This window comes from Cervus canadensis, chromosome 8 (genome assembly GCF_019320065.1).
Source record: "Cervus canadensis isolate Bull #8, Minnesota chromosome 8, ASM1932006v1, whole genome shotgun sequence".
Classification (NCBI taxonomy): Eukaryota; Metazoa; Chordata; class Mammalia; order Artiodactyla; family Cervidae; genus Cervus; species Cervus canadensis.
In genome coordinates, this window is record NC_057393.1 from 90,446,364 (window position 1) to 90,474,016 (window position 27,653).

At 47.2% G+C, this 27,653-nt stretch overlaps 1 protein-coding gene, 1 long non-coding RNA gene and 1 other non-coding gene across 3 annotated transcripts in view; 1 reads left to right on the forward strand and 2 right to left on the reverse strand.

The window, feature by feature from the left end:
* Positions 1 to 27,653, reverse strand: part of GALNT2 (polypeptide N-acetylgalactosaminyltransferase 2) — a 176,412-nt gene that overhangs the window by 18,716 nt on the left and 130,043 nt on the right. Inside the window, exons 4-11 of the mRNA XM_043477172.1 lie at positions 19,437 to 19,535; positions 19,117 to 19,184; positions 18,803 to 18,868; positions 12,155 to 12,276; positions 11,130 to 11,217; positions 7,281 to 7,368; positions 6,140 to 6,243; positions 2,064 to 2,190 (exon numbers count right to left, since the gene is read on the reverse strand). Of these exons, the coding sequence (XP_043333107.1) occupies positions 2,064 to 2,190; positions 6,140 to 6,243; positions 7,281 to 7,368; positions 11,130 to 11,217; positions 12,155 to 12,276; positions 18,803 to 18,868; positions 19,117 to 19,184; positions 19,437 to 19,535 (762 nt within the window). The remainder of the gene's footprint in view (positions 1 to 2,063; positions 2,191 to 6,139; positions 6,244 to 7,280; positions 7,369 to 11,129; positions 11,218 to 12,154; positions 12,277 to 18,802; positions 18,869 to 19,116; positions 19,185 to 19,436; positions 19,536 to 27,653) is intronic.
* TRNAE-UUC lies at positions 4,326 to 4,398 on the reverse strand. Its single transcript has one exon. It is a non-coding gene; the product is annotated as a tRNA-Glu (tRNA).
* LOC122446691 lies at positions 9,233 to 9,569 on the forward strand. The gene is made up of 3 exons (XR_006270976.1): positions 9,233 to 9,326; positions 9,424 to 9,440; positions 9,537 to 9,569. It is a non-coding gene; the product is annotated as an uncharacterized LOC122446691 (long non-coding RNA).

Consider the following 27,653-nt stretch of genomic DNA (forward strand, 5'->3'; position numbering starts at 1 on the left):
CCAGTCTCTTAAGAGGCTTGGAGAGGCTAACTGGAAACAGAGCTGTAAGAAAGAGAAGGGACGGCCCAAGGGTTCTCACTCAACGGGTACCCAGGGATGTGATATGCTGTAAGGGCTTGCGGGTGTGGCATCACCTTGCTGTCTCTAAAGCAACAGGGCACACGTGTGGCAGAATAAGACAGGAGCCCAGGGGCCACTTCTCCATGCATTCCTCCCATCGTCCCTGCCTCCTTCCCTTCCTCACACAGTGACCTGCACCAACGAGATGGTCCTACCTGCCACCCTAGAACCCACTTTAGAGTCTGTCTCAACGCCGAAATCTAGCAGCCTCAAGCAGTAACTGTACTTGGAGATTTGGATAAAAAGTAACATGGACTCCAGAGCCAAGTGGCCAAGACTGAATCCCACTTTCCAAATGCATGAACTTAGACAAAGGAACTGAACCTTTTTGTGCCTCAATTTCTCTTACCCCTAAAGTGGAAATGCTGGTGATGGTTTAGGTCGCCAAGTTGTGTCTGACTCTTTTGACCCCATAGACTGTAGCCCTCCAGGCTCCCCTGTCCATAGGATTTTTCCATGGCAAGAATGACAAGAATCCATGGCAAGAATATTGGAGTGGGTTACCATTTCCTTCTTCAGGGGATCTTCCCGACCCAGGGATTAAATCTGTGTCTCCTGCATGGCAGGCAGTCTCCAACATGACAGGCAGATTCTTTACCACTGAGCCACCAGGGAAGCCCAGAAATAATAATACTTAATTTATAAGGCTTTATGAGGAGTATATACTCCTCATACTCATACACATGGAGAGTACGTGAATATTTATGAAGCATCCAACAGCCTAGCACACATGAAACACTTTATAAATATTAGCTATTGTTGTCAAGCCCCAACTTTTAGATGATGAAATACTTATACCCTGAATGTCACATTTTAGAAGAAATTAAAGAGAGCTGGACTTCAAAACTAACAAATTCTACCTCCCTATCTTTTAGGTGACTCAACCAAGAGGGGGCAGCAAGGGCCTTGCTGAAGGCCTGACGATCCACGCTGCCCCCAGTTCCGAATCACAGGTCCGTTTCCTCCCTATACCTCCAGCGTAAGGACTCTTGGGCTGTAAAATAGAATGGAAAAGCTTCCCTTCTAAAAAACAGTGGGTTTTTTTTTTTCCCCTTTAAAAAAGCATATAAAGCAATGTCTTGTGTATTTTAAAAGACTGTTTTCTGAAACCCAGGCTTTTCTGGTAGCTATCAGGCTTTGATTTGAAGTGTTTGATCTGTCTCTACAAGAGGTTTCTGAGAAGAGTCTCACAGTGCCCCACAGGAAAATGTACATATCACTGCTTGATTTTGTAGAGGTTGTCATGTAAGAACATATTTTTCTTTCTAACAAAGAGAAATGAAGTTCAGACAACATCTGGGAAATGATATACTTTTTGGGAGAAGGCGATTTGGTCAGAAGCATTATATGACATTTGGCTTCTGTTAAAGTTTCCCTGAACTTAGATTCTCTATGCTAAGAAATCTAGTTTCTGTGCGATATGGGAATATTGTGCAATCTATACTTAATACATGTTTTAAAATGCCACATGCAAAATAAACTAGTCATCCCCCACCTTACGCATGCCCACCCTGCTCTGAGGCTTCCTGTTCTGCAGGGGCACCCCGTCAGCCAAGTGTGTGATCGCCAGCCTGGGTGTCACCAAGGAGTCCCCGCTGGCTCTCTCCTGTTCATCAGCAGACACGCCTGCCTGGCCCCCGCCCTCTAGTGGAGGGGGAGCATGCCACCCGCACCATCATTTCCTCTTGGTGTCATCCTTGCCATCCTCTGGCCAGGGGCCAGAAGAACCCTTCTACAGTCCAAAACAAAGGAGTCTAGTAGCTGCTTAAAACCCACAGGAGCTCCCTGATCCCACATCAGACAGCGCGCTGTGCTGTACTCAGTCCCTACAGCTGCCCTTGTCATCGCCGAGGGGCGGCCCCTTGCAGGACGTGTTTCCACACAGGCCTGTGCGGGGCCGGTCAGCAGTGCTCGCGGCCCTGCTGGGCCTCTCGGCCACTTACCGGGCGAAGACAGTGCCGCTGCCTCCCGGGAAGGTATATGGGTGCTGCTTCCTGAACACGTGTCCCACGCGGCTGCAGGGGATGATCTCCAGGCTGCCGCCACACTGCCACACGCGGAACGAGATCTCTGAGGTGGGGAAGACACGGGTGACCGAGGGCCTGGGCCGCCTCCAGGGCCTGAGGCAATGCCAACAGGGAGGACCCTTTTCCCAGAGGGTCCTTGAATGTCCCCCGGCGGGACATCTGACACTGGTCTCTAGACTCCAGGGCACAATCAAGGAAGTATGTGTGTGGGGGGATGCGAGTGCATATCAAATCATCCTGCTGTATACCTTAAATATATACAATTCTAAATTGTCAGTGCAACCTCAATAAAGATGGAGGAAAAAAAGATTGAATGAAATATCCCAAAGATTGAACGAGGGTGTCTGCACAGCAGTGTTATTATACAGACAATATAAAGTAGTGTAGATAAAGTGAATAATTTATGCCCAACAAACTACCCACAGTGGGAAATTTCTATCTTAGATTTTACCACTGAGCAGAATTACTAGCTCTATCTATTGCCAGCTCTATCTGTGTCACCAAATTCCTTGTTTCCAAGAAAGTCTATTCCAAATTTTAAAGAAAGTAAGAGCACGCTTGAAATATTTTTCAGATCCAGGCTAGAAACCCTAGGACAAGAGTGATTCCCTGGCCCACTGTGAACAGCAGACTCCTGGCAGCAGACCAGGCATCCCTGTAACATCACCATCACTGTGGATGAGACTCGGCCCAGAACTCCTCTCTGACTGGTTCTCCACTGGGAGTATTACTATGCCCCCTAAGGATCCCAGTTAGAAAAGGCAACCAACGGTGCGCGAATGTCCATGATCAAAAGGCATGAAATGCCCACATCAGCCCTAATGCAGACAGACATAAGAGGCAACTGTGAACACCACCTTCCTCTAAAACTTAAATGCCCAGAGCATCCGCATGCACCTGAGCTTCTTCCATCCGGGACAAAAACAATGTTTCCCCTTAAATCGCAAAACTTATCTCATCCCTGTGGACCAGCAGGTGTCCAGCCAGCCGGCCAAGTCTAGGGACCAATGACACCCGAAGAACAACCAGACCTGGCAGCCACCCCAGCTTTCAGCAGCCAGTAGCCACCAGGCCAGCAAAGGCTGCTCTTCACCCGAGTCAACACAGAGTCTACCCAGGACTCAGGACCTGGGCAAGCGGGCACGGGTCATGACACCTGCACACGCATGCAGCCCAGAGCACCAGGCTTGGGAGCAGCCCGGACACAGGGAGGCGGCCGGGCTCCCGTCCTGATGGCCACCCGCTCTGAGCAGGGGCGTGACTGAACTCGAGAAATAGGTTGCGCAGGAAAATCAAGGTACGATATGATGGAGGGCTAGACTTCGTTTTCCTGAAAGGCTTCCTCAGCATCACTCTGCACGCCTGACAACACGCGGGGGACTGGGACAGGACGGCACACGCAATCACCGCTGCAGCGCGGGCGGGTCTGAGCCAGGTGGGTTCCCACGGAGCACAAGGCCCCGAGTGGCAGCAGGTGCCCAGGCTGTGGCTCCATGTGCGAGCAGGCCAGCAGGAATCTCTACTGGGACCAGTGGGTGGAAGCCCCAAACACCTCCCTATGTGGCAGTTTGGAGAGTTTAATGACCACTTCCCTCATCATATTAGACATGTGTGCTCATAACCACCAAGCCTACAGAGTGTTGAATGAAACTTGACTAGGAGGCTCTCTGTATCTAAGGAAATAAAATTGCCTATCTGGAAAATTCAAAACTGGGGGCCACGAAGACTCCCTGGCTCCTGTATGGGGAGCCTGATAAACCAGTAAGGGAGCCGGTCAGAGACCTGGTGGGAGAGTTTTAAGGCCATGAACAACTACAGTTATGTTCAGCTGATCTCACTGGGCTCCAACGAGGGATGATTGATTACCCAGGAAAACATGGTGGCTTTTTAATTAGGCAGTTTGTGTCTGTATCTTGGCTCTACTAACAATAAGCTCAAGACCTCAAGCAAGACCTCAGTCCTGTCCAGAAAGCATGAAACGAGACGATGCACTGGGGTGGTCAGCATCATTCCTAAGGCTGCAGGGATGGGTTGAAAAGGACAAATAGCATTCCCAAGGAGTCTAACCCCACATCTCACAGGGGTCAGGGGTAGCGTTCTTTGTCCTTTTTATTTATTAAAAAAAAAAATTTTTTTTTCCCTTTTTTTGGCCGCAGTGCAAGGCTTGTGGGATCTTAGCTCCCCAACCAGGGACTGAACCTGGTGCCACAGTAATGAAAGTGCTGAGTCCTAACCACTGGACCACCGGGGAATTCCCTCTTTTTTAAGTGCTTTAATTAGATTTACACTGTACGTCAGGAAATCTGGGAGCACTAGATTTGGTGGGGCATCCCAAGACGGGGTGTTATTTGACTCAGGCATCCCCACTCCCTGACTCTCCTAATAGGTACCCACATCAGCCCTCAGGCTGGACAACTGCTGTGGGTGTGCATGCAGCACCCAGAAAATTAAGTCTGAGCAGGGCCAAGATGAGAGAAAGACTCATCACAAGCTCCTCCTGCTGAAACCCTGTGCCTGTTTAATCCTGGTGGGAGAAGACCCTCCAGAGTGGCCATGTCAGAGCCCGCTGGGAGGCGGTGCCACAGTGCCCGCAGCACCAGGCCGCACGACCCGAGGCCTCCCCGTCCACCATGGGTCACCTGAACCCCGCGAGCCCTTCCAGGGAACCTAGCACACGGCACAGGTACTTGAATACACAAGCCAAACCGACAATAAACCAGGCAATGGGGGAGATCATCTCCCCTCCCGCTGGTCTCCGGTGCAGTCTCTTTTGATGTAAAATCCATACTCTTTCCACACTCTGTGCTTTAAAAGGCTGGCTGCCTCCAGCCACCCTAACCTAATGGCACACGGCAAACCCCACTCTACTTTGCTACCGAGCGGTGATCCTGGCTGGCTGGGCTGCCCCAGGGGTGCCGGCAGGACGAGGGTGACTCAGAATCCCCTCAGGAGATTAACAATCCTTCCGAAGCCTTCTGTGCTCAGATTTCAATCAAGTCCTGCCTCCCTGTCAGTGTATCATTAAAAAACCAAAGGCATTGGACTCAGGCCTTCCCTCCGAGTGTAGTTACTGAATCTAAAGAAGCTTTCAAAATCTACCAGGGTGATAACCTCTCTCCACAAATGAGACATTATCACTAACATTAATATCAGAAAATGAGAGAAAAATAACAGGCTTGTCTAACCTAGTCTTTTCTTTTAAACAAACAAAAAATCAAAGTCTCTGTTATAAGTAAAAACTACTACAAGTGATACCAGCATCCTTCTTTCCTTCTACCCAGGGGAGAAAGTAATTTAGCAGCATTCAAAGGTGAGGAGACTAAGCTCAAAAACTTCAAGTGAAACAAACAAAACCCCCTAAACAAAAAAATAACATAAAACAGGAGTCCTTCTATATTTATGCAGTAAACATGATGCAACTACCAGTAAAGACCAAACTCTATACAATTTAATTGTCCCTAATCATGGGTAAAAATGATTTGTATGCACTACAAACAAAAACAAAATAGAACCATCCCTGCCCCATGATTATAATTCAGCCAGTCTAACAGGCTTCGCTGGGACTCATTTTCCATCCTATGTGTCTAAAAATGAGTCTTAGAGCCTGAAGTGTTCCCACAATTTTTGTCAGTCTGTTTTCCAAACTCCTGAATTCAGATGACATTAAAAAGTATGCAATTTCCTTCAAAGACTCTGTATCTAGCATCCTACATTCTTAAGGAAACACATTCTAACGCACAACCCAAGAAACTTTTAAGAGTAAAAAGGGTGCTATTTATACTTTATAAGGGGACTAATTATGTCTGTTACATGGTCACTTTAATGTCTCTACAAACCTTTTCCAACTGGCACCTGCATACTACAAACTCTCACTTAATAATTTCTCCAAAACTTCCCCTTTTCATTTCTACCCCTTGGCCGGCAGGAAGAGACCACGGTTCCAGCAGAATTGTAAACAGACTGGTGTCCAAAGACACAAGGCTCATACGTACCCAGGTTTTCTCCTCCCCACACGTCCATCATCATGTCATACTTCCCCAGCTCTTCAAAATAGAGCTTATCCATCACGAACAGCCCTCCAGCAATCATAGGGGTCCTACAGCGGCAGAGAGGGTAGGAGAGGAGGCCGAAGGTCAAGGTTAGATCACCAGCACTCTAATGCCAAGGTCAAGCCTGAAAACCAGACTTAAAATCAACAGCACAGCCTGGTCCCTAGCTCAGAGCTCTAGGGGCCCCTCTTGGCTTGACCCCTGCTGGCTTCAGTGCCCTGCTCAGATGTTCCCAAGTGCGAGGGGCTGCAGGGAGCTCCCTACGTGACAGCAGCCGCTGGGCTGGGACACTTGCTGGTGGGCCCCAGGCCAGTACTCAGTTTTTCCGTGCCAGGTTCCTTGGAGGATTACAAACAATCACAGGCTTAAAGCACCCAGCGCACGCAGGAGACGCTCGCTGACACTAGCTGCCCTTATTCTTATCCTCATAGGACAGCGTCTTCCTCTGTTGGAGGAACCATCATCTTCTCCTTTCCCCTCGGCCTGCGGAGAGGCCACCAGCAGAGCCCCAGCCCTGTCTCCATGGAGTCACCGTGAGAAGCCCAGGCCCCATGCTGCTGGAGCCCCCTGCTGACGGGGGACACACGGCGACAATGTAGCCAGCGACAGGGTCCGCAGGGGCCCCCTGAACGAGGGGTTCCCGGACAGGTATCCCCAGCATGTCTGGGGATCCCACCCAGCCGGCAGTGGTACAGGTGCCTCCTCTGTCTGCAGAGGAGGGCAGAATCCGGTGAATAAGTGGGGCTGACCGGGGGCAGCGGCGGGGCTCACCCTGCCCGCCTGCCTCTCTGCCCAGGCCCTGACGGCAGCCCGAGACCCCATCCTCTGTGGAAAATGCTCTACATTATCAGCACAAAGGACGTGGAACTGGCAGATTTGATATATGAAAGTACAAGAAAATAAATCTCAAAGTACTTTATTCTACAAGCTGTTGGCAGAGACTCTCCCTTGAGTGAAGATGAGGGCATGTGAGGGTGTGGCTGGAGACAAGAGCGCGCCTAGGACCCGAGGGAACACGAGGCTGGAGCCTGACGTCTCAGCTGTGACCTCGGAGAAGGGAACCTGAAGGACACCTGGCACTTACTTTATGGGAGCGACGGGGTTCCCCTGCCGGGACCGCCTCTGCTCAGGGGTCATGTAATCCCATTTGAACACCAAGTTCCAGTCAAAACCTGCGGGTCACAGAAGAGAAAACAAACACAGGATGCTGTAAGCACGGGCTGCCTGCTGCTGGTACTTCCGTCCCTGGTAGCTTAGCGACATCTGGTATTTGGATGGATTCACTGAAAACCAAAGGGAAAACAAACAGAGAAGATGCAGAGGGAAGAGAGAGAGACTGGGGGCAGAGCGGGGCAGGGAGACCAGTGGGGTGGGCACACACTCAAATCCCTCCCCGAGAAGCTTAGCCAACACAGGAACTGCGGGGCACTTTTTCCTAAAACCAGAAAGTATAGTGTGAAATAAGGAAACCGGAGTCTGTGAGGCAATATCCAAGGGCTGTCAGGAGGTGAGGAAGAAGAGTGATGGATTAAAAAATTTGCCAGGCACCCCCAACAAGGTCCCGGCGGGGAGAGAGAGCAGAGGTATGAGAGTACGGGTTCCTGGGCCGCAAACGTGGTCCCTTCAAACTTGGTCTCCCCTGTTTGCAGCTGAGCCCCATGGGGTGGGATGTCACCAGATCCTCTCGGAATGGACCTGGCCCCGCCCTGGGGCAGCATGGGGGTCACCTCACCATCCACACCTGCGCCACCATAAACAGCTGCTGCAGGAGACGAGCCCGTCACAGCTCAGCTCCTGCATGTTCTTGAGGCGTAAGACACAGCGGACAGTCACACCAAGGCTGACTGTGACAGCCCAGGGCTTGAACTGGAAAGCCCCAAACATGCTCACCATTTACTAAGAAGCTCCAGAGTCTTGTCTCCAACCTAAGTGCCTCCTTCCAGCATCACTGCCCCCAGGTGAGGCACTGGGTGGGAGCCGCCCAATCACAGCCCTGGCCTCCTCCAGCCTCCCCATGTGGCTGCACTATCGTCACCCCTGTTCTCAGGCAGGGATGTTGAGGGGCAGAGGGGACATGGTCTGCCCATGACAACACGGCCTGAAAGAGGCACCAGGGCCCAGGGCTCCCTGGTGGGGCCCAGTGTTCTGCTTTCTAAGTTTCCATCCAATGTCTCAGTTTTACTGTCTTCTTTTTTTACTGTCAGTTGACCCTCAGTTGTGTGTCTGTCTGGAATAGTCCATCTTCCAATCAGTTCAAAATGTTAGAGATGGAAAAGAAGCCCCTCAGCTCACATAAAGAAACTGGGGTGCTGGGCTGTTGGAAGAAGAGTTCACTCATCTGAGGTGTGAGGAATCAAGAGTGAGTAAATTGCACACACCGAAGGCAAAAGTTCTGACAACTCTTCCATTTCTCTCTTTACAGTAGGCTTTGCTGACTTCTTGGCTCTTAGCTGAATTCTGAGAGGACAGGCTGCCAACCAGCTGAGTTTCAGAACTTGAAGCGTTTACCAGTGGGCTGTGCAGGAGCCTGCAGGCCCCAGGTCACCCCACAGACAGTCCTGGGTCACAGGAGAGCCTGCGGGCCCCAGATCACCCCCACAGACACACAGTCCTGGGTCACAGGAGAGCCTGCAGGCCCCAGGTCAGACCCCACAGACAGTCCTGGGTCATAGGAGAGCCTGCGGGCCCCAGGTCAGACCCCACAGACAGTCCCGGGTCACAGGAGAGCCTGCGGGCCCCAGGTCACCCCACTGACAGTCCTGGGGTCACAGGAGAGCCTGCGGGCCCCAGGTCACCCCACAGACAGTCCTGGGTCACAGGAGAGCCTGCGGGCCCCAGGTCACCCCACAGACAGTCCTGGGTCACAGGAGAGCCTGCGGGCCCCAGGTCAGACCCCACAGACAGTCCTGGGTCACAGGAGAGCCTGCGGGCCCCAGGTCACCCCACAGACAGTCCTGGGTCACAGGAGAGCCTGCAGGCCCCAGGTCAGACCCCACAGACAGTCCTGGGTCACAGGAGAGCCTGCGGGCCCCAGGTCACCCCACAGACAGTCCCGGGTCACAGGAGAGCCTGCGGGCCCCAGGTCACCCCACAGACAGTCCCGGGTCACAGGAGAGCCTGCGGGCCCCAGGTCACCCCACAGACAGTCCCGGGGGTTCACAGGAACCTGCGGCCCCAGTTTCAGCCCCACAACAGTCCCGGGTCACGAGGAGAGCTGCGGGCCCCAGGTCACGCCCACAGACAGGTCCCTGTCACAGGAAGAGGCCTGCGGAGCCCCAGGGTCAGACCCACAGACAGTCCCGGGTCACAGAGAGCCTCGGGCCCCGAGGTCACCCCACAGACAGTCCTGGGTCACAGGAGAGCCTGCGAGCCCCAGGTTCACCTTCACAAGACAGTCCTGGGTCACAGGGGAGCCTGCGGGCTCCAGGTCACCCCACAGACAGTCCCGGGTCACAGGGGAGCCTGCGAGCCCCAGGTCACCCCACAGACAGTCCCGGGTCACAGGGGAGCCTGCGGGCTCCAGGTCACCCCACAGACAGTCCCGGGTCACAGGAGAGCCTGCGAGCCCCAGGTCACCCCACAGACAGTCCTGGGTCACAGGAGAGCCTGCAGGCCCCAGGTCACCCCACAGACAGTCCTGGGTCACAGGAGAGCCTGCGAGCCCCAGGTCACCCCACAGACAGTCCTGGGTCACAGGGGAGCCTGCAGGCTCCAGGTCACCCCACTGACAGTCCTGGGGTCACAGGAGAGCCTGCGGGCCCCAGGTCACCCCACAGACACACAGTCCTGGATCACAGAGACAATACGGTTGGCTCCTCAGGGCCAGCTAGCATGAGTCCTGTGTACCCATCAGCTTTGTGAAGCTCCTCATGAAAACAGCAGCTCTACAGGCAGAGTCCAGGAGCCCCTGGGGTCCTCAGGTCCTTTCTGGAGGTCTGTGATATCGAAACTCCTTTCATAGTTATATGAAGGCTTTAGAGGCCCCTTTCGATTTTTCCAAAGTGCAGGAAGGAGTTTTCTGGAAGCTTCAGGACAGGAGGCGTCAGTGTACATGGGCAGCACAGGTGTGCCTGCCTCACTCCCTGTCCTCACCGTCAGCCTTACTTTCTAACACAGCAAATGCTCATCAGCACAGCCCACGTGAACGAAGCTCTTTGGGGCCTTCGATAATTTTCAAGATGGTAAGGACTGCCAATGCAGGAGCCACAGGAGACATGGGTTTGAGCCTTGGGTTGGGAATATCCTTTGGAGGAGGAAATGGCAACCCACTCCAGTATTCTTGTGAGGGTAATCCCACTGACGGAGGCACCTAGAAGGCTGCAGTCCATGGGGTCTTGAAGAGTCAGACACGACTGAGCACAATAAAGACAAGATTAGGCACATCACTGTGGCACTTTGTGGAGGGTGGGTTTTACGGGTCACACTCAAGACATAAGGACCCTTGGGAAACTAGTGGCATCATTCAGACAAAAGGGTCCCCAGCAGGAGGCCGGACGTGGGTGGCTAGAGGGGAGAAGGGGCTGGCAGTCAAGATGCAGGAGGGGTGGGCCATGCAGGCCTTGGGGCCCAGAAATCAGGGGAGAGCCAGGCGGATGGGTTTCCAGCAGGAGATGGAGGCTATGGGGGGTTGGTGGGGCGTAGCGGACAGACCCCGTCAGCCTGGCTTTCTCCACTGGCTCCCATGGGGATGGCTCTGTACACTAAGCCGCACGTCCCTGTGGCAATGTAAGTCCAGCAGATAAGGATGGGAACCGTGGCTGCAGTCTCAGGGAGGCCAGGCTGCTTCTGTCCCCTTATGAGCCCTGCGGTTTGAGCACAGGGGCGTTCTTGGTGGGGACCCTGCAGGGCCGCATGCAGGCGCTATCGCTGCCCCTCTGACCCGAGATGGAGCAGTGCTGAGCTGCACAGAGGCTGGGCCCCAAGCAGCACCTACCGCCTTTTAAGTCCGCAGATGCACCCACGTACTGAAAGTTGTCCATGTTGATGACATCAATGATGGGGGACACGACGCGGGTCCTGTCCTGAAATGCAGGGGAGACAAGAGCAGGTGTCAGGGCCAACCAGGACCTGCATGGGGAGGCCTGAGTGTCAGTGCCCAGAGGGAGACCCTCGCCCCCAACGCCTGCCGCCCCATGCCCTGCGCCGTGCTGGGGGTCAGGGGCATAGAGCACGCGGCCCCAGAGGAGGTGCCAGGGGGCGTGGGGTGGCCCCGCACATGTTCACTGGTGGAGAACAACTACCTCCTGGGACTGTTCCTGGTTTGGTTTTTTTTTTTTCCCCTAACAGCCAAGAACAAATGTCAATTTTTATTAACCCCAAAGAAGAAATTAAGAGTGGCTGATAGCATCTCAGCAAGCATTAGCATGAGACTATGTAGTGAGGATTATAACACGTCTTTTGAGTTATTTCATTTGAGTTATTTCATGTTTCATGATTTGCTGCTCATCCGCATTCCTGGCTATGGTACAAAAAGAATGACTTGTTCCTTTAATATTTCTCTAGTACTTTCATTACATTTGCTTTATTGTCTCAAATAAGCTCTTTCTTAGTAGGAAGAAAAGAAAGTCAATAAAACAAGCAGATGGCAACAGCGATATCACAAGAGGCCGAACATAACACAGAGATAGCGTTTCTAGGAGGCAAAGGTGCAGTCCCCGCTCACCGGACGGCCTCATGCGTCCCTGCCCACCAGGCGCAGCCCTGGTCTCAGGGCGGCAAGTCCAGGCAGGGCGCCCTGCGGGCTCTGTCCTCAACGCCCCACCTGCTCTGAGCTCAGAACCGGAGCAAAGCTTCAGGCAGGAAAGGAAGAGCCTCGGAGGGAGGGCTGTCCGAGACGACCCAGGCTCTCAGCAGCCTCGGCTCACCCTCCCCTGTACCTGCCAGGCGGTTTTCCCCTATTGACAGATTCCCACAGTGGAGAAAATCGCCCCAGAGGCCCGGCCCCGCCCGCACGCTCACCTCGGCCACCCTCTCCAGGAGGGGCTCCAGCCAGCGCTCGTTGCACTCGCAGTGGCTGTCCAGGAAGGTCAGGACCTTGGCCTGCGCCGCGTCGGCCCCCCGCACCCGCGACCGCATCAGGCCTGTGCAGCGGCAGCAAGAGCAGGTCAGGGAGAAGCCGCGGCGCCCGGCAGCTGCGCCTCCGCGCGCGGCCCTCCCGCTGGCGCAGACTCCATCACCGACGTTTGCGGAGGGATCAGGACTGCCCTGAGGTTCCCCGGTAAGGACTTTGTTTTTTTTTTAAGCTCACTGGACGACTGAGAAAACAACTTGAAAAACTGCCTTCTGAGGAAGGCTTCTGCATAGTTGAAATCTTTACCAAGCAACTGAAATGTGTAACTTCTGAAACTACTTTCATGGCAGCAGAGTTTTCTAATTAACCAGGGTAAGGAATGTGTCACCCAGACACTTCAAGTGCTAACGGGGCCAATTTTAATGGCAATAATTTCATGATAATAGTGTTGTGAATGTCTTTGTCTTCAAAGACTTATCACAGGCCAAATTTACATAAATGATAAAGCCCAGTTGTTTGACTTTTACACAAAATTAGTTATACTATTTGGTCACATTAAAAAATTTATATACTTGGGATCTGTTAATAATATACACCTTTTATTATCACACAAAGTCTTCTCATAAATAGTATATTTATCACTGGATGGTGTGGTCATAACTAGCTTATGCTGGGCTTTATACATGGAGATGATGAGAATATTCACAACCAGAGAGGACAGTACAGTGTTGTATGTTCTTTATAGAGTACAGTAGTCAAAAAGCGTTTTCAATGATTCTTAAAGAGGTGCATGCTAGAGCAGGAAGAATGGGCAAACAATTTCTCGGTCTTGTATTACGAAGTGGTCTGTAATAGGCAAACCATGTTCCAGGGAACAAGTACAAACTCTGAGCAAAATGGAAAATCCAATTTGGGAAAGGGGTAGAGTAGCCAAGGGCAGGCAGAAACCAGAGAGCACTCAACCCCTAAATGAAGAAAATCAGGGGTTTCTCTGGTGGTGCAATGGTTAAGAATCCACCTTCCAGTGCAGGGGATCTGGGTTTGATCCCTGACGGGGAAGTAAGATCCCACATGGTGGGGACAACCAAGTCCATGCGACCCAGCAGGACAAGTGCACGTGCTGAGCCTAGAGAGGAGCCCCTGCGAGCCGTAACTAGAGAAAGCCCAAGGACCACAGTGAAGACTAGGCAGCCAAACAATAATAATAATAAAATCAGAGGGTGAAAGCTCTCTATACATGGGATTTCCCCCCAGTGTTACTCTCTGATCCACTGCAATGCAGCTGTTTGGGGCTGAAGTATCAGAGAGTAGAGTCTGGGGTTTCTAGAGTGGCTGAAATAGAAGGAGGAGCTCCTGGGAGGGATCTGGTGTATCCCAAATCTGGTGATAACTGCCCTGAAATCCCTGGCTGACTCCTGACCTGCAGGCACAGAGGAGACCCTGAAGAGCCCATGAAGATAAACAATTAGAAGACAGAAAGAATGAAGATTTCTGCTGGAATCAAGTTTTGGCACTCGAGTTCTGCCAAGTTAGAAGGGTTTGGTAAACATCTCATTTCTACAGAAACTCCAGCAGAGACACATTAGGAATACAGACTATGTCTCAAGAATAAGGGTTTCACCTAAGATATACTCATCCTAGTGAAATATAAAGACAAACCTACACAAATTCAAGGTCATAAACTAGTCATTTAATTAACCATATATAACAAAGATCAACACTCTAGAGAAAGATAACAGAATCCAATGTCTCTACAACATACCATTCACCATTTTCAACATAAAATAAAAAAATTAGCAGACATGAGAAGATAAAAATATATTCCATACCCAAGAGAAAAAATGCCAATAGAAACTCATCCTGAGATGATTCACATGTTGAAATCAACAGAGGATTTTAAAGATGCTATCATAATAACTATATCCAAGAACTCTAAGGAAATGATGATTGGAATGAACAAACATGGGGAATCTCAGCAGAGAAATGAAAACTACAAGAATTAAATGGATATTCCAGGACTGAAAACTGCAATTATCTGAAATAAAAAATTAACTGACTGGGCTGAATAGTAGATTAAAGATATCAGTGAATTTGAAAATGGATCAATAAAAACTGATCTAGCTGGTGAATACAGAGAAAAATACTGAAAGAGAAAAAAAGATGAAGCAACCTATGGACAGTATCAAGTGGTATAACATATGTGCACTTAAGAGAACAAGATTGAGGCATAAAACAACATGTGAAGAAATAGAAGGCCAAAGATTTCCCAAATTCAGTGAAAACTTCAACTTACAAATTCAAAGGGATCAGCAAATCTGGAGCAGGATAAATGAAAGGTAAATCAAATATAACCAGGTCACAGTCAAACTGCTAAAAACCAAAGATAAAGAGACAGTCTGGAAATCAGCGAGCAGAAACAGCCTACAGCAGATGAGGGATCAGCGACACGGACGCCTACATGTGGACAGAGAGACAGAGGCCAGAGGCACTGGGGCGGCGTGTTCACAGTGCTGGAAGAAAACTAACAGTCAGCTCAGGATTCTATGCAGAGAACACACTCTTCACTAATAAAGGAAAAAGAAAGACTTTTCAGACAAACAGAAATTGAGAGATTTTATTGCCTACAAGAAAAATGAAGCTTTAAAGGTTCTTTGGGCTGAAGGGAAATGACATTAGACAGAAAGCTGAATCTATGGAAAGAAATGAAGATACTAGAAACAAAAAATACAAGGATAAATTTTACAGTCTATTTACATATTCTAATTTCTTTATAAGATAACATTATTTAAAGCAAACGTTTTAACACTGTATTTTGGGGTTTAAACCATATCATAACAACAAATGAAGGAAAATATACGACAACAACAATATACAGGACAAGGGATAGAAATGGAATTAATTGTTGCAAGGTTTTACATAAAGTTGTAATTGACTCTAAATAGACTGTTACAAGTTAAAAATGTATGTTGTAACACTCAGAGCAACCACTATAAGAAGTGTATAGCTAAAAAGCTACAAAAAATATGAATATGGAACACTAAAATAAACAAAAATTACTTCAAACTACATTACCAAGCTATAGTAATCAAAACAGTATGGCCTTGGCATAGAAATAGGTTTATGGGTCAATGAGACAGAATGGAGAGCCCAGAAATAAACACACACACATGTGGCTATTAAGTTACAACAAAGGAACTAAGAATACATATGGGGAAGGATAATCTCTTTAATAAACGGTGTTGGGAAACTGGACAGCCACATGCAAAAGAAAGAAACTGGACCCCTACCTTACATCAGACACAAAAATCAACTCAAAATGGATTAAAGATATGAAAATTAAGACTTGAACCCACAAAACTTTTAGAAGAAAATATAGGTAAGCTTCTTAACATTAGTGGTGGCAATAATCTTTTTTTAAAATTTGACACCAAAGCAAAGGCAGCAAAAGCAAAAATAAACAATGGAATTACATCAAACTAAAAAGCTTCCGCAGAGTGCGTGCACACACACACACACACACACACACACACACACACAAACTATTCATAAAATGAGAAGGCAATCTATAGAATGAGAAAAAGTATTTGGAAATCACATAACTGACAAGAGATTAGTTCAAAATATATTAGTCCAAAATATACAAAGAACTCATACAACTCAATAGCAAAAACAAAAACAAAATAATCTGAGATTAAAAATGGGCAGAGGAATTGAAAAGACATTTTTCCAGTGAAGACATATAAATGGACAACAGGTACATGAAAAGGTGCTCAACAAAAAGGGGATTATAATCATAATTATATAATTGTAATCACATTTTTATCATATAATCATATAACTCATATCATATAATTATATGATATATATTTTATGATATCCATATCATATAATCATACAATTTTATCATATAATTATGTGATTATATAATCATAATTATAATCATCAGGGGATTCAAACCAAAACACCTAACACCTCACAGAATGTCTGTCATCAAAAAGACAAGAGATATTAAGTGTTGGTAAGGAAACCCTTGTGCACTGTTTGTTGGAATGTAAATATGTGTATTCACTGGGGGAAACAGTATGGACAGTCTTCAAAAATTAAAAGTAGAATTACCGTATGATCTAGCAATTCCAAGGAAATAAAAATCACTATATGCATCCCCATGTTTACTGCAGCATTATTTACAATAGCCAAGACACTGAAGCAAATGAAATGTCCACTGATAGATGAATAGATGAAGAAAATGTCACTCACACTGCCATTTGCAGCAACAATATGGATGGATCTTGAGGGCACAATGCTACATGAAATAAGTCAAACAGAGAAAAAGACAAATACTCTGTGAGCTCCCTAATATGGGAATCTAAAAAAATTAACTCAAAGATAAAGAGAACAGACTGATGGCTGCTAGAGGGAGGGGGGATGGGTGAATGTGGTCACAAAGTACAAATTTCCAGTTAATGAGATAAAAGTTCTGGGCATGTGATGTACAGTGTGGTGACCATAGTTAATAATATGTATTGTATATTTGAAAGTTGCTAAGAGAGTAGATCCTGAAAGTTCTCATCACAAGAAAAAGAACTTGTAGCTGTGTGAGGTGATGAGTGTTAACTAAGCTTACTGTGGTGATCACTTCACAAATATCAAATCACTATATTGTATACCTCAAATGAATACAATATTTTATGTCAATTATATATCAATAACCTGGAAAAAAACAATTAATCAGGCAGGACAGTAGGAACAAAGGAACAAAAAGCACACGGGACACGTTGAGAACTTGGCTTATGAACATGGTTTTGGCCCCACCACTGTCATTAAATAGCTGGATGATCTTGAAAAAGCCACTTAACTTCTTTCAACTTCAATGTTTCCATCTGTACAACAACAACTAGGTTTTCAAACTTTCAAAGTACATCAGTGTTATCAAAACGCAGATGTCTAGGCCCCACCCCTAGACATCTAAAAATTCTAATTCAATTGTGGGTAGCATCAAGGAATGGTCTTCATATAGGTTCCCTAGGTGATTATAATCAATAGCCAGGTAAGTAACGCTGGCACAATTAACTCCCAGCACTAAATGACCCCAAGGCTGCTTCTTCACTATAAGATCTTAAACAACTGGCTTGCTCTGTCATCTAGCAGCATTGCTATGAGAACTTCTGTATGTGTTTAACTATATGGGATACACACACACACACACAGGCACACACACATTTGTGTGTGTATTTTTTGACTCAACTATCTCATTCCTCATGTGTTCCACATAGGTCTACCACAATCTGGCTTCCCACAGCTGCTCCTCTTCATTCCTTCCCAAAACAATGTAGGTTCTCCTCCAGAGGAACAGCCTAACTTAAAGCAAATGGCAAGTTTCTTTTAGAAACACTGCTTTTGATTTCTAAGCAGGTTAAAGGCACTCTCTGATAAGGCTGGCATGCGGTTTGCCAGTTACAACGGCCAACATGAAAGATAATTTCTTTTCTTTTTTTTTTCCTCCTCTTTTTTTTTACCCTGTGCTAGAGGACACTTTGGTTTTGATTTCAACAAGTTATTATGTAACTTCTTTGGGGGCAAGTACAGTACAAGATTTTGGTTTAATCTAAGCTCGGGGGACAGATGTAAGTCCAGCAAACAGTTTGCTTAGGGGCAAGGCTGACCCCATTGTTTATGCATCTCGAACATCTGGATTGGTGATCCTCGTTGGTTAAAATATGATGTTGATGACATCTCCCTAACAGGCTCCCCCACTTTATTGGCTGATTAGATGCTTGCTAAGAAAAGCTGACTCCAGCTGGAGCACACAGGGGACCAGATGAAACAATGTTCACTGATCAAAGGGCACAGCCACCACTCCAGGATCAACAGCCATCCTCCAACAGCAAAAACAGCACACATTTCAAAGCTTTGAAAGATTCTCGGGACCGTGGAAGAGCCAAGAATCCAGCCATCAGCTCTCTACCAGCGTGGATGCACTGGATGTTAATTACACTGTGATTTCAGTTTCCTTTCCAGACACTTCAAAGTAATGCTTTCCCCTCTGGAGTCTCCCTTGTAACTGCCAATAACGTGGACTCGATGAGCCCAGCTCCAGCAAAGACAAGACTGACAGCAGGTTTCAAGGCTGGCATTTGCAAATCCAATAAGCATGTAATTACAGTGCTCTTTCCCCTTCTTGGATGGTTCACCTTGGGCAGGCTGTCAAACTTGAATCCCAGTTATTTTATCAGATGCCTGAAGCATGGAGTCATTAAAGTTCTCATTACTAAATCTCTTGTTTTTCTTCTTAATTCTAGTACTCAAGGGACTTGATAAGATTTCCTAGGTTCTGAAAGAGAGAAGCCAGTTTTCTAAATACATAAATAACAATGTAATTTGAACTCTGGCCCTAGTGCACAATTTCAATTAGGTAAGCTTTTAGTGTCCTTCCTATGTTTGCTGGGAGAGGCTCCCAAGAGGCTGTGTTGAAGGGAGGCAGACAGAAGACGAGACAGTTAATTGTTCCTGTAGCTGAAGCATTTCTTCACGTTATTACTGGGTTCAGGAAAAATCAGAATTCAGCTGTTTTGGTACTGAATTAAGAGAAGTCTTACCTTCTCGCCGATCATTTCGGAGTACACGTACTTTTTCGATTTTCCCCAAGAGAGCCCCATCTTCAGCTGGGAAAAGAAAAGAAGCAAAGCTTTTGAACCTCAAGTTTACGAAGGGATTGGGGGGCAGGGATGGTGATTCTTCATTACCTAGGGGCTGATGAGCCCCTTGGGGCATCAGAGAGGCCCTCTTTTTGCCACTCCCACTTCTTGAGGCCTTTTCTTGAAACTTGTCCTTAGCACCCACAGCCCAGAAAGGCTGGTGCCCAGGAGAAGGGCCAGAAGGAGGGGTGGGGTGGGGATTGGTCTCTACTTACGGTCATTGCTGTAGTCATCCACCAAGATGATTTCTTTTATCAGGTGGGGCGGGCTTTTCTTAAGGACACTGAGGAAAGGCAGAAAGATACAGTTGCAGGCCTTTCAGGGGTGTGACGGGGGTGGGGAACTCTCATCCCCTGGCTCCAGTCCTGGATGGAGGAGCCATCAGCCCCTCCTGTGCTATAGTCAGGGGACCTGTCTGCTCCCCCAGACGGCCCTTGCCTGGCTGCGCTGGGCACTGGCCCTTGTTCTGCATCCCTGCTGGGGATGCCCCTCTAAGCTGCAGTGGATGGGAATGGGTGGCAGCTGTGGGCCTCACCTGACCACTGTCCTCAGCAAAGCTGACCTGGCTTCATTGTGAAATGTGATGACCACGCTGGTGGCTGGCAGATCTACCCGCCACTGCTTTCGCTGACACCTGCAGAAAAGAAAGAGTGACCTGAACCATGAGCTGGGACCAACCCCAGCGAGCCCCCTGACAGCGTGGGCAGCTGGCCCTGCAGGACAGCACTCGAGGTGAACCTGCCATTTGTAGGAGGCACTGGCCTATTCTGAGATGTAGCGACAATGGTACATCAGGAAACAGAAAAACACAACCAGAGCAACAATTTAAAAGATGAAAGATTTCAGCAAAAAGTAACATACTGAGAACATCTTTCTAATGTGTTAAAAAAAAAATGTGTTTCAAAACAGTGAATTCCCATTTAGTCGCACATGCTGATACACCTCTATAGATGTGCTTTTCACAATTCACAGCGGTTACTCTCTGGGGGTGGACTCAGCTGTGTGATGCCGCTTTCTTCTCTCCTACTTTGCCTGCAGCAAGCATGTGGATCGCTGGGATTCTTAGCCGAGCTGTATTTGGTATCTGGCTCTACCCTGGTCCTGGATCGCAGGACACACACCCCTCACCTTGCCAGACCATGTCATCCTAGGTGCCCAGTGCTGCAGGCTGCTGTGGGCGAGGGAAGGAAGGTTGGGCCTTTGAGCCCATCAGCTCCCCTTCCACTTCAGGCAGCACTGAAAGAACCTGGGACCAGGCTGAATGAAGTTCCTGCAAATTGTGGGCAGATTGCAACAGGTACTTCCCAAGTCTGTTCCCTGCAGACAGACGCAAGGCTGTTGAGGGCTCAGAACAGCTGTTTCAGAACACAGGACTCTAGAGCCCTGGGCTGGAGATGCTGAGCCATCACCCAGTAGGCAACAGAAAGGACCAGCAAAAGGAGGTCGGCTCAGCAGGTACAACGTAAGGGACACGGTATGTAAGTCCCTCGAAAGCTCCATGACCTTGAAGAACATGCCGGCAGAGAGGCAGTGCTCCAGAGAACCCTGAGAGAACAAGACCCCGGGCAGGCTTGTAGCTCTTGAGGACTGCTGTGAACGAATGGTGGCATGAGGGCATTCAGGGAGTTATCAGGCTGGTGGCACTACTGATGCTAGCTGGGAAAAGGGGTGAGGACAGACAGCTAAAGCCTCTTTGGCCTCTGGAAGCAGCTCTTGGCCCAAGGTGGAGACAGCGCTGATCTTGCCTGCAGTAGGGTGGGGACCATCAGTCAGCCACCAGGGACGCGGTCCCTCCACACTGTGCTCACCATCTGGGATCCCTGCACTGGTATCAAAGAAGGTATTTCAAGAGTTTGTTTTACTCTCGGGACTTTCCTGGTGGTGCAGTGGCTAAGTGCTCTCAACGCAGGGAGTCTAGATTCAACCCCAGGTCAGGGCACTAGATCCCACAGGCTGCAACCAAGAGTTCTCATGCCACAACAAAGACCCCAGCGCAGCCAAACAAATGCTTTTTGAAGAACTTGTTTTACTCTTTAGCTTTTAATGTAATTGACCACAGCTGCAAGTGATCTGCTCCCAGAATTAAAACTATTCATCTTAATGATGAGAAATGAGTAGGAAAAGGAGAAAGATTAATATATTTGGAGCTCAGCAGCGCCTTAAAGGAAAGTGGTTGATACAGATTTTCCCTCAGGACTGGGAAAACTATTTCAGAGATTTTGAAAATGAGCAAGAAAAGCAGTACAACTAAAAAGCAATTAGGTCAGATCACAAAATGGGCTTCTTCTGTTTATTTTAGTTATATGGATAACTGGATTTTAATTAACTATAAGAAAACGACATAATATACCAGTCGCTGTTGGGGAAAAGAATGCATTCTGGAATTAATGTCAAGTCTTTAATGACAAGTAAATTGATTGGCTAGGGTTTTTTTTTTTTTTTTTTCAGTTTTAAGAATTTGTTGATTGTTAGATTAAGGAAGTAAGAATCTGCAAGGTTCAAGTGTACACAAATGACCAACAAATGTCATTCCCAAGAACCCAATCTGCAACGCTAATGAAATAAGAATCCCAGGATGGAGCCAATACTCTCTGCAATCAGACCCCATGCACACAACTGAGGGGGCGCTGTGCTGAGCTGATTTGCTGAGCTCTGTCTGGTGCAGCCACGTGAAAAATCAAGACGAGAGAAGGGAGCATTCTTCAGGCTCAGATCATAGGAAACTCAGCCGAGGCAGCCATGTCCTATTCCCTAGTTTTCTGTCTCTCTGCAGGAAGCCTCGTCTTCCAGGAGCATTAGGAATTCTCAAGGGGCTTTGGACACATTTTTCAGAACGCAGCATTCACATTTTATTAAAATTCCTCTCCAGTCATAAGGCACCAAGTTTTGCTAGGAATTGGCAATTAGGCAATTTAAGAGGTATATCCTATTTCTAAGATAAAAAGGGATGACAAGTAAAACCTGAGAAATAACTCATACCTTGTGAGTTTAAGAGTGTTATATGTATGTATATGAATTCAGATCCTAAGTCTTCACACGGAGCCAAGAAAAAGGAGGGGTTGGTTGAAGAATTTCTTTAAAAAGAAACAGAATAAATCTTGCACGTAAAGAGCTCTGTTGCTGCCAAGCAGTCTTCTCTGCTTCAGAGCTGGTGAAAGAACGCCTGCCTGATATAGAAACCCAGTAGGGGGCTAGCTGTCGGGGGCACCTTCATCCTGGAGCTTCTCTGAGAGCTGAGTAGAAGCCGGGGCTTATTTGGCATCAGCAGCATGAAGAGTCTGCAGTCAATTCTGTTCTCCCTCCCAGACGACGCAGCTGAGGCAGTGTGATGTGGAGGGGACCTTTGGGTCAAGTTCACTTGAGTTTCCATGGGTCATTCTGATAATCTCCTGTCCAGTAAAATGGGGACTTTAAAAAACTGGACACGCAATGATTTTTAAAAATATCTTGTTGAGCTTTAAATGTCTGTGAGACCAGACGGCCATCGTATCTGATCTCTCAGTCAGCTGATGTCTAGTGCGCTGAGCACCTGGGCCCTCAGGGTGCAGAAGGAACCTGTCTCTGGGGAGGCTTGTCTCTGATGCAAATGTTATACGTAGGTTTGGTCGAGACATTGATGAAATATTCAAACACCACATGTCCTCAGACTGGGAAGCTAGGGGCTCTGTTTAATAACATGGAAGGCTGCCCCATGGTGTGGAGAGGCGTACAGAAATATGCTGTCTACTCCATGCCCTCAACCTACCTCCCAGCCCCACTGATGGTCTGGCCTGTGGTAACCTTGGTAACTGAGTGATCTGAGGCACTGCATCCCTCTTCATCTGTGAAACCAGCCCTCACAATGTCGCACGGTTAATGGGACAATCAGGTAACAAAGAAGGACTCTGGATACTGGGAAGGTTGCTGTCATCCTAACAAGGCTTATCATATGCACTTGGCTGCTATGTATCAACAGGCATCTACCCAGGCATCTTCTTGTTACCAAGCACGTGGGGCTCAACCCCTCTCTGACACCAGCAGGGTCCCCAGGGAGCGCTGTGAAGACCCCACTACTGTAAACATTCAACACCAGCCCGCTCTAATCGTGCCCTAGGGTCCCACGTGGGGGCAAACTTCCGGCAAATGGGGACCCTGGCTGTCAGTCTCCCTGGCAGTGGATTTGCTACTTGTCCACAGTGGGCCTTCTGGCTGGGTCTCAGCTTCCCACGAAACAACCTGGAGGGGAAATACCAGGATCATTCACAGTATTTCAAGGTTCTGGTTGCTGTCATGTCTATTTCTCTTTAGAAATTATTGGCCTAAATAAATTTTAGATATAAATTTTGGATTTATTCCGTCTGTGATTTTAACTCGAGTCTGCCCCTGAGAGACAAATCTAGCTTTGATTTGCTGACAACAAAACAAAGCAAAGCATGGGGAGAAAAATAAAAAAGCAAAAACAAATTCAGTTCAGTTCAGTCACTCAGTCGTGTCCAACTCAGCGACCCTATGGACTGCAGCATGCCAGGCCTCCCTGTCCATCACCAACTCCCAGAACTTATTCAAACTCATGTCCATTGAGTTGGTGATGCTATCCAACCATCTCATCCTCTGGTGTCCCCTTCTCCTCCTACCTTCAATCTTTCGCAGCATCAGGGTCTTTTCCAGTGTGTCAGTTCTTCACATCAGGTGGCCAAAGTATTGGAGTTTCAGCTTCAGCATCAGTCCTTCCCAAGAATACTTAGGGCTCATTTCCTTCAGGATGGACTGGCTGGATCCCTTTGCAGTCCAAGGGACTCTCAAGAGTCTTTTCCAACACCACAGTTCAGAAGCATCAATTCTTCAGCACTCAGTTTTCTTCATATTCCAATTCTCACATCCATACATGACTACTGGAAAAACCACAGCCTTGACTAGATGGACCTTTGTTGGCAAAGTAAAGTCTCTGCTTTTTAATATGCTGTCTAGGTAGGTCATAGCTTTTCTTCCAAGGAGCAAGCGTTTTTTAATTTCATGGCTGCAGTCACCATCTGCAGTGATTTTGGAGCCCAAAAAAGTAAAGTCAGCCACTGTTTCCCCATCTATTTGCCATGACGTGATGGGACCGGGTGCCATGATCTTAGTTTTCTGAATGTTGAGCTTTAAGCCAGCTTTTTCACTCTCCTCTTTCACTTTCCTCAAGAGGCTCTTTAGTTCTTCTTCACTTTCTGCCATAAGGGTGGTGTCATCTGCATATCTGAGGTTACTGGCATTTCTCCTGGCAAACTTGATTCCAGCTTGTGCTTCATCCACCCCGGGATTTCACATGATGTACTCTGCATATAAGTTAATTAAGCAGGGTGACAATATACGGCCTTGATGTACTCCTTTCCCAATTTGGAAGCAGTCTGTTGTTCCATGTCCAGTTCTTACGTTGCTTCTTGACCTGCATACAGATTTCTCAGGAGGCGGGTCAGGTAGTCTGGTATTCCCATCTCTTTAAGAATTTTCTTTAAGAATTTTCCACAGTTTGTTGTGAAAAACAAATTAGCAAAGCTAAGGATCAAGTCTTGCACCATGATCAACTCAGGCGTGGTAATAAGTATCCTGTGGCCTATTGGGGAGAGGCAGCAGGCCTGCTTTTTCCCGGGTCGTCACCACCACCATCATCATGGTTATGTGTGCAAGATATCGCAAACATAAAATCTAGAAGATGTTAAACAAGCACCTAAGCACCATCCACTCCACTTTTTCAAATCTTAATACTTTGCAACACTGGTACCTGATTAAGATTTTTTAAATGAAATAAAACTCGACATATAATAGTTAAAGTCCTGGTACATCTTTCCTACCTCAAATCCCATCTTCGCCAATGGTAACACTACCCTAAGTTTGGTTCATCAGTATTCCTCAGAACATCTTCAATAAACCACATGTGTGTGCGTGAGTTGCTCAGTTGTGTCCGACTCTTTGTGACTCCATGGACTGACACCTACCAGGCTCCTCTGTGCATGGGATTCTCCAGGCAAGAATACTGGAGAGGGTTGCCATTTCCTTTTCCTGGGGATCTTTCCGACCCAGGGATCAAACCCAGGTCTCCCACATTGCAGGCAGATTCTCTACAGTCTGAGCCACTTTGCAGATGGAATGGAGTACTGTTTTGTGTATGGCTGACACTGCACTGTGGCTTGCTTTCTCCACTTTTGGGAATGTTCCTGCTTTGATACACATGGCTCTGCTTCCTTCACGCCCACTACTGCACAGCTGTCCCCTGGAGGAACACACCACACCCAATCCCTCTCTGCTGACAGTCAATCTCTCTGTGAGGAATAATGCAGTCGTGGACATTGTCTTTGCATATGTGAGAAAGTTTCTCTGCATCATTTGCCCGCAGACGACTCCTAGTCACAGATTTATGCTATTCAGCAAGCTGATCTTCGAAGGCTGTTCCCAGCGTCACCCCACGCACAAGGGCAGCATTCACAGTGCTCAAAATTCTCACCATCCCCTGATAGCATCAAATTTTGACATTTTGCCCACCAGATAGGTATGAAATAGCCTCTTAGTATTTTAATTTTCTTTTCCCTGTTTACTAGAGAGGGCACACATCTTTTCATATGTTTATGAGCTGATTATTAAAGACCCCTTTCTAAAATATTATCCCAGGGCCACAGTTTGAAAAATCAAAATTAAAAAGTATGTTTGACAGAATACATCTTAAACAAAATAACAGGATCTGCCACAGACTTGGAGAAGATTTTTGCAGTACTTATGGCTGACAGAGGATACTATCCAGAATATATAAATTCCTATCACTGAATAATAATGAGGTAAAAACCTAACAAATAGTGGACAAAGAATATGAGCAGCCATCTAACAGAAGAAACAATCTAATCAGCTCACAGGCCACTGGGGGCCGTGGCTGGCGTCCGTGGACTGTGCACTCAGCAACCTCACTGAGCTCTCTTAGTCCAGAGAATCTGTAGATCCTCTTGGATTTTCTACCCATTGATTCATCCACATTTTGTCCTTTTCTTTACACCACTTCTACATTTACAGTTCTTGTCTCAGTAAGGGACTGTTTATGGCCTGCAATGCAATATGCAATAAAAAAGGTAGTAGAGAACATCTCACTGAATGAATGCAATTCAATTCTCATAAGGCATCATGTTTGCCATAGATGTTTTACAGATACCTTTAATCTAGTAAAGTAATACTCAAAATTCTCCAAGCCAGGCTTTAGCAATACATGAACTGTGAACTTCCAGATGTTCAAGCTGGATTTAGAAAAGGCAGAGGAACCAGAGATCAAATTGCCAACATCTGCTGGATCATTGAAAAAACAAGAGTTCCAGAAAAACATCTGTTTCTGCTTTATTGACCATGCCAAAGCCTTTTACTGTGTGGATCACAATACACTGTGGAAAATTCCAAAAGAGATGGGAATATCAGATCACCTGACCTGCCTCTTGAGAAATCTGTATGAAGGTCAGGAAGCAAGTTAAAACAGACTGGTTCCAAATAGGAAAAGAAGTTCGTAAAGGCTGTATATTGTCACCCTGCTTATTTAACTTATATGCAGAGTACATCATGAGAAACGCTGGGCTGGATGAAGCACAAGCTGGAATCAAGATTGCAAGGAGAAATATCAATAACCTCAGCTATGCAGATGACACCACCCTTGTGGCAGAAAGTGAAGAAGAACTAAAGAGCCTCTTGATGAAAGTGAAAGAAGAGAGTGAAAAAGTTGGCTTAAAGCTCAACATTCAGAAAACTAAATCACGGCAGCTGGTCCCACCACTTCATAGCAGATAAATGGGGAAACAGTGAAACAGTGGGCTGACTCTATTTTTTGGTCTCCAAAATCACTGAAGAAGTGACTGCAGCCATGAAATTAAAAGACGCTTACTCCTTGGAAGAAAAGTTATGACTAACCTAGACAGCATATTAAAAAGCAGAGACATTACTTTGCCAACAAAGGTCCATCTAGTAAGGCTATGGTTTTTCCAAGTGTCATGTATGAATGTGAGAGTTGGACATTAAGAAAACGCTGAGCATTGGGAAAAATTGATTTTTGAACTGTGTGGTGTTGGAAGACTCACTGAGAGTCCCTTGGACTGCAAGGAGATCCAAACCCGTCCATCCTAAAGGAGATCAGTCCTGGGTGTTCATTGGAAGGACTGATGCTGAAGCTGAAACTCCAATACTTTGGGCACCTGATGCAAAGAACTGACTCACTGGAAAAGACCCTGATGCTGGGAAAGATTGAAGATAGAAGGAGAAGGGGATGACAGAGGATGAGATGGTTGGATGGCATCACCGACTCAACAGACATGAGTTTGGGTAAACTGTAGTAGCTGGTAACGGACAGGGAGTCCTGGCGTGTTGCAGTCCACGAGGTCACAAACAGTCAGACATGACTGAGCGACTGAACTAAATTTAATCAGATTAAGGAAATTCCAAGTGTCAGATAAAGTTTATGATTTTTTCCCTTGCATCTTAAGAAGATTGTATAGCTTTCCTCCTTTAATCCTTTGAGAAGGAATATTATATTAATGTATCTCATGTTGTTCTATCATTTTTGTATTCCTAAATGAAACTCCACTTGGCTATGATTTTTTTTAAATAGAGCAATATTAGATACACTAGTACTTGGTTTCCAGTTGTTTGCCTCTAAAATCACAATAGTAGCTGGTCTACAATGTTCTGTTCTTCTACTTTCTTTTTCCAGTTTCACAGGAAGGTATTCCTGCCCTCAAGAAGCAAACAAGGCAGCTTTCCCTCTTTTTCTAGA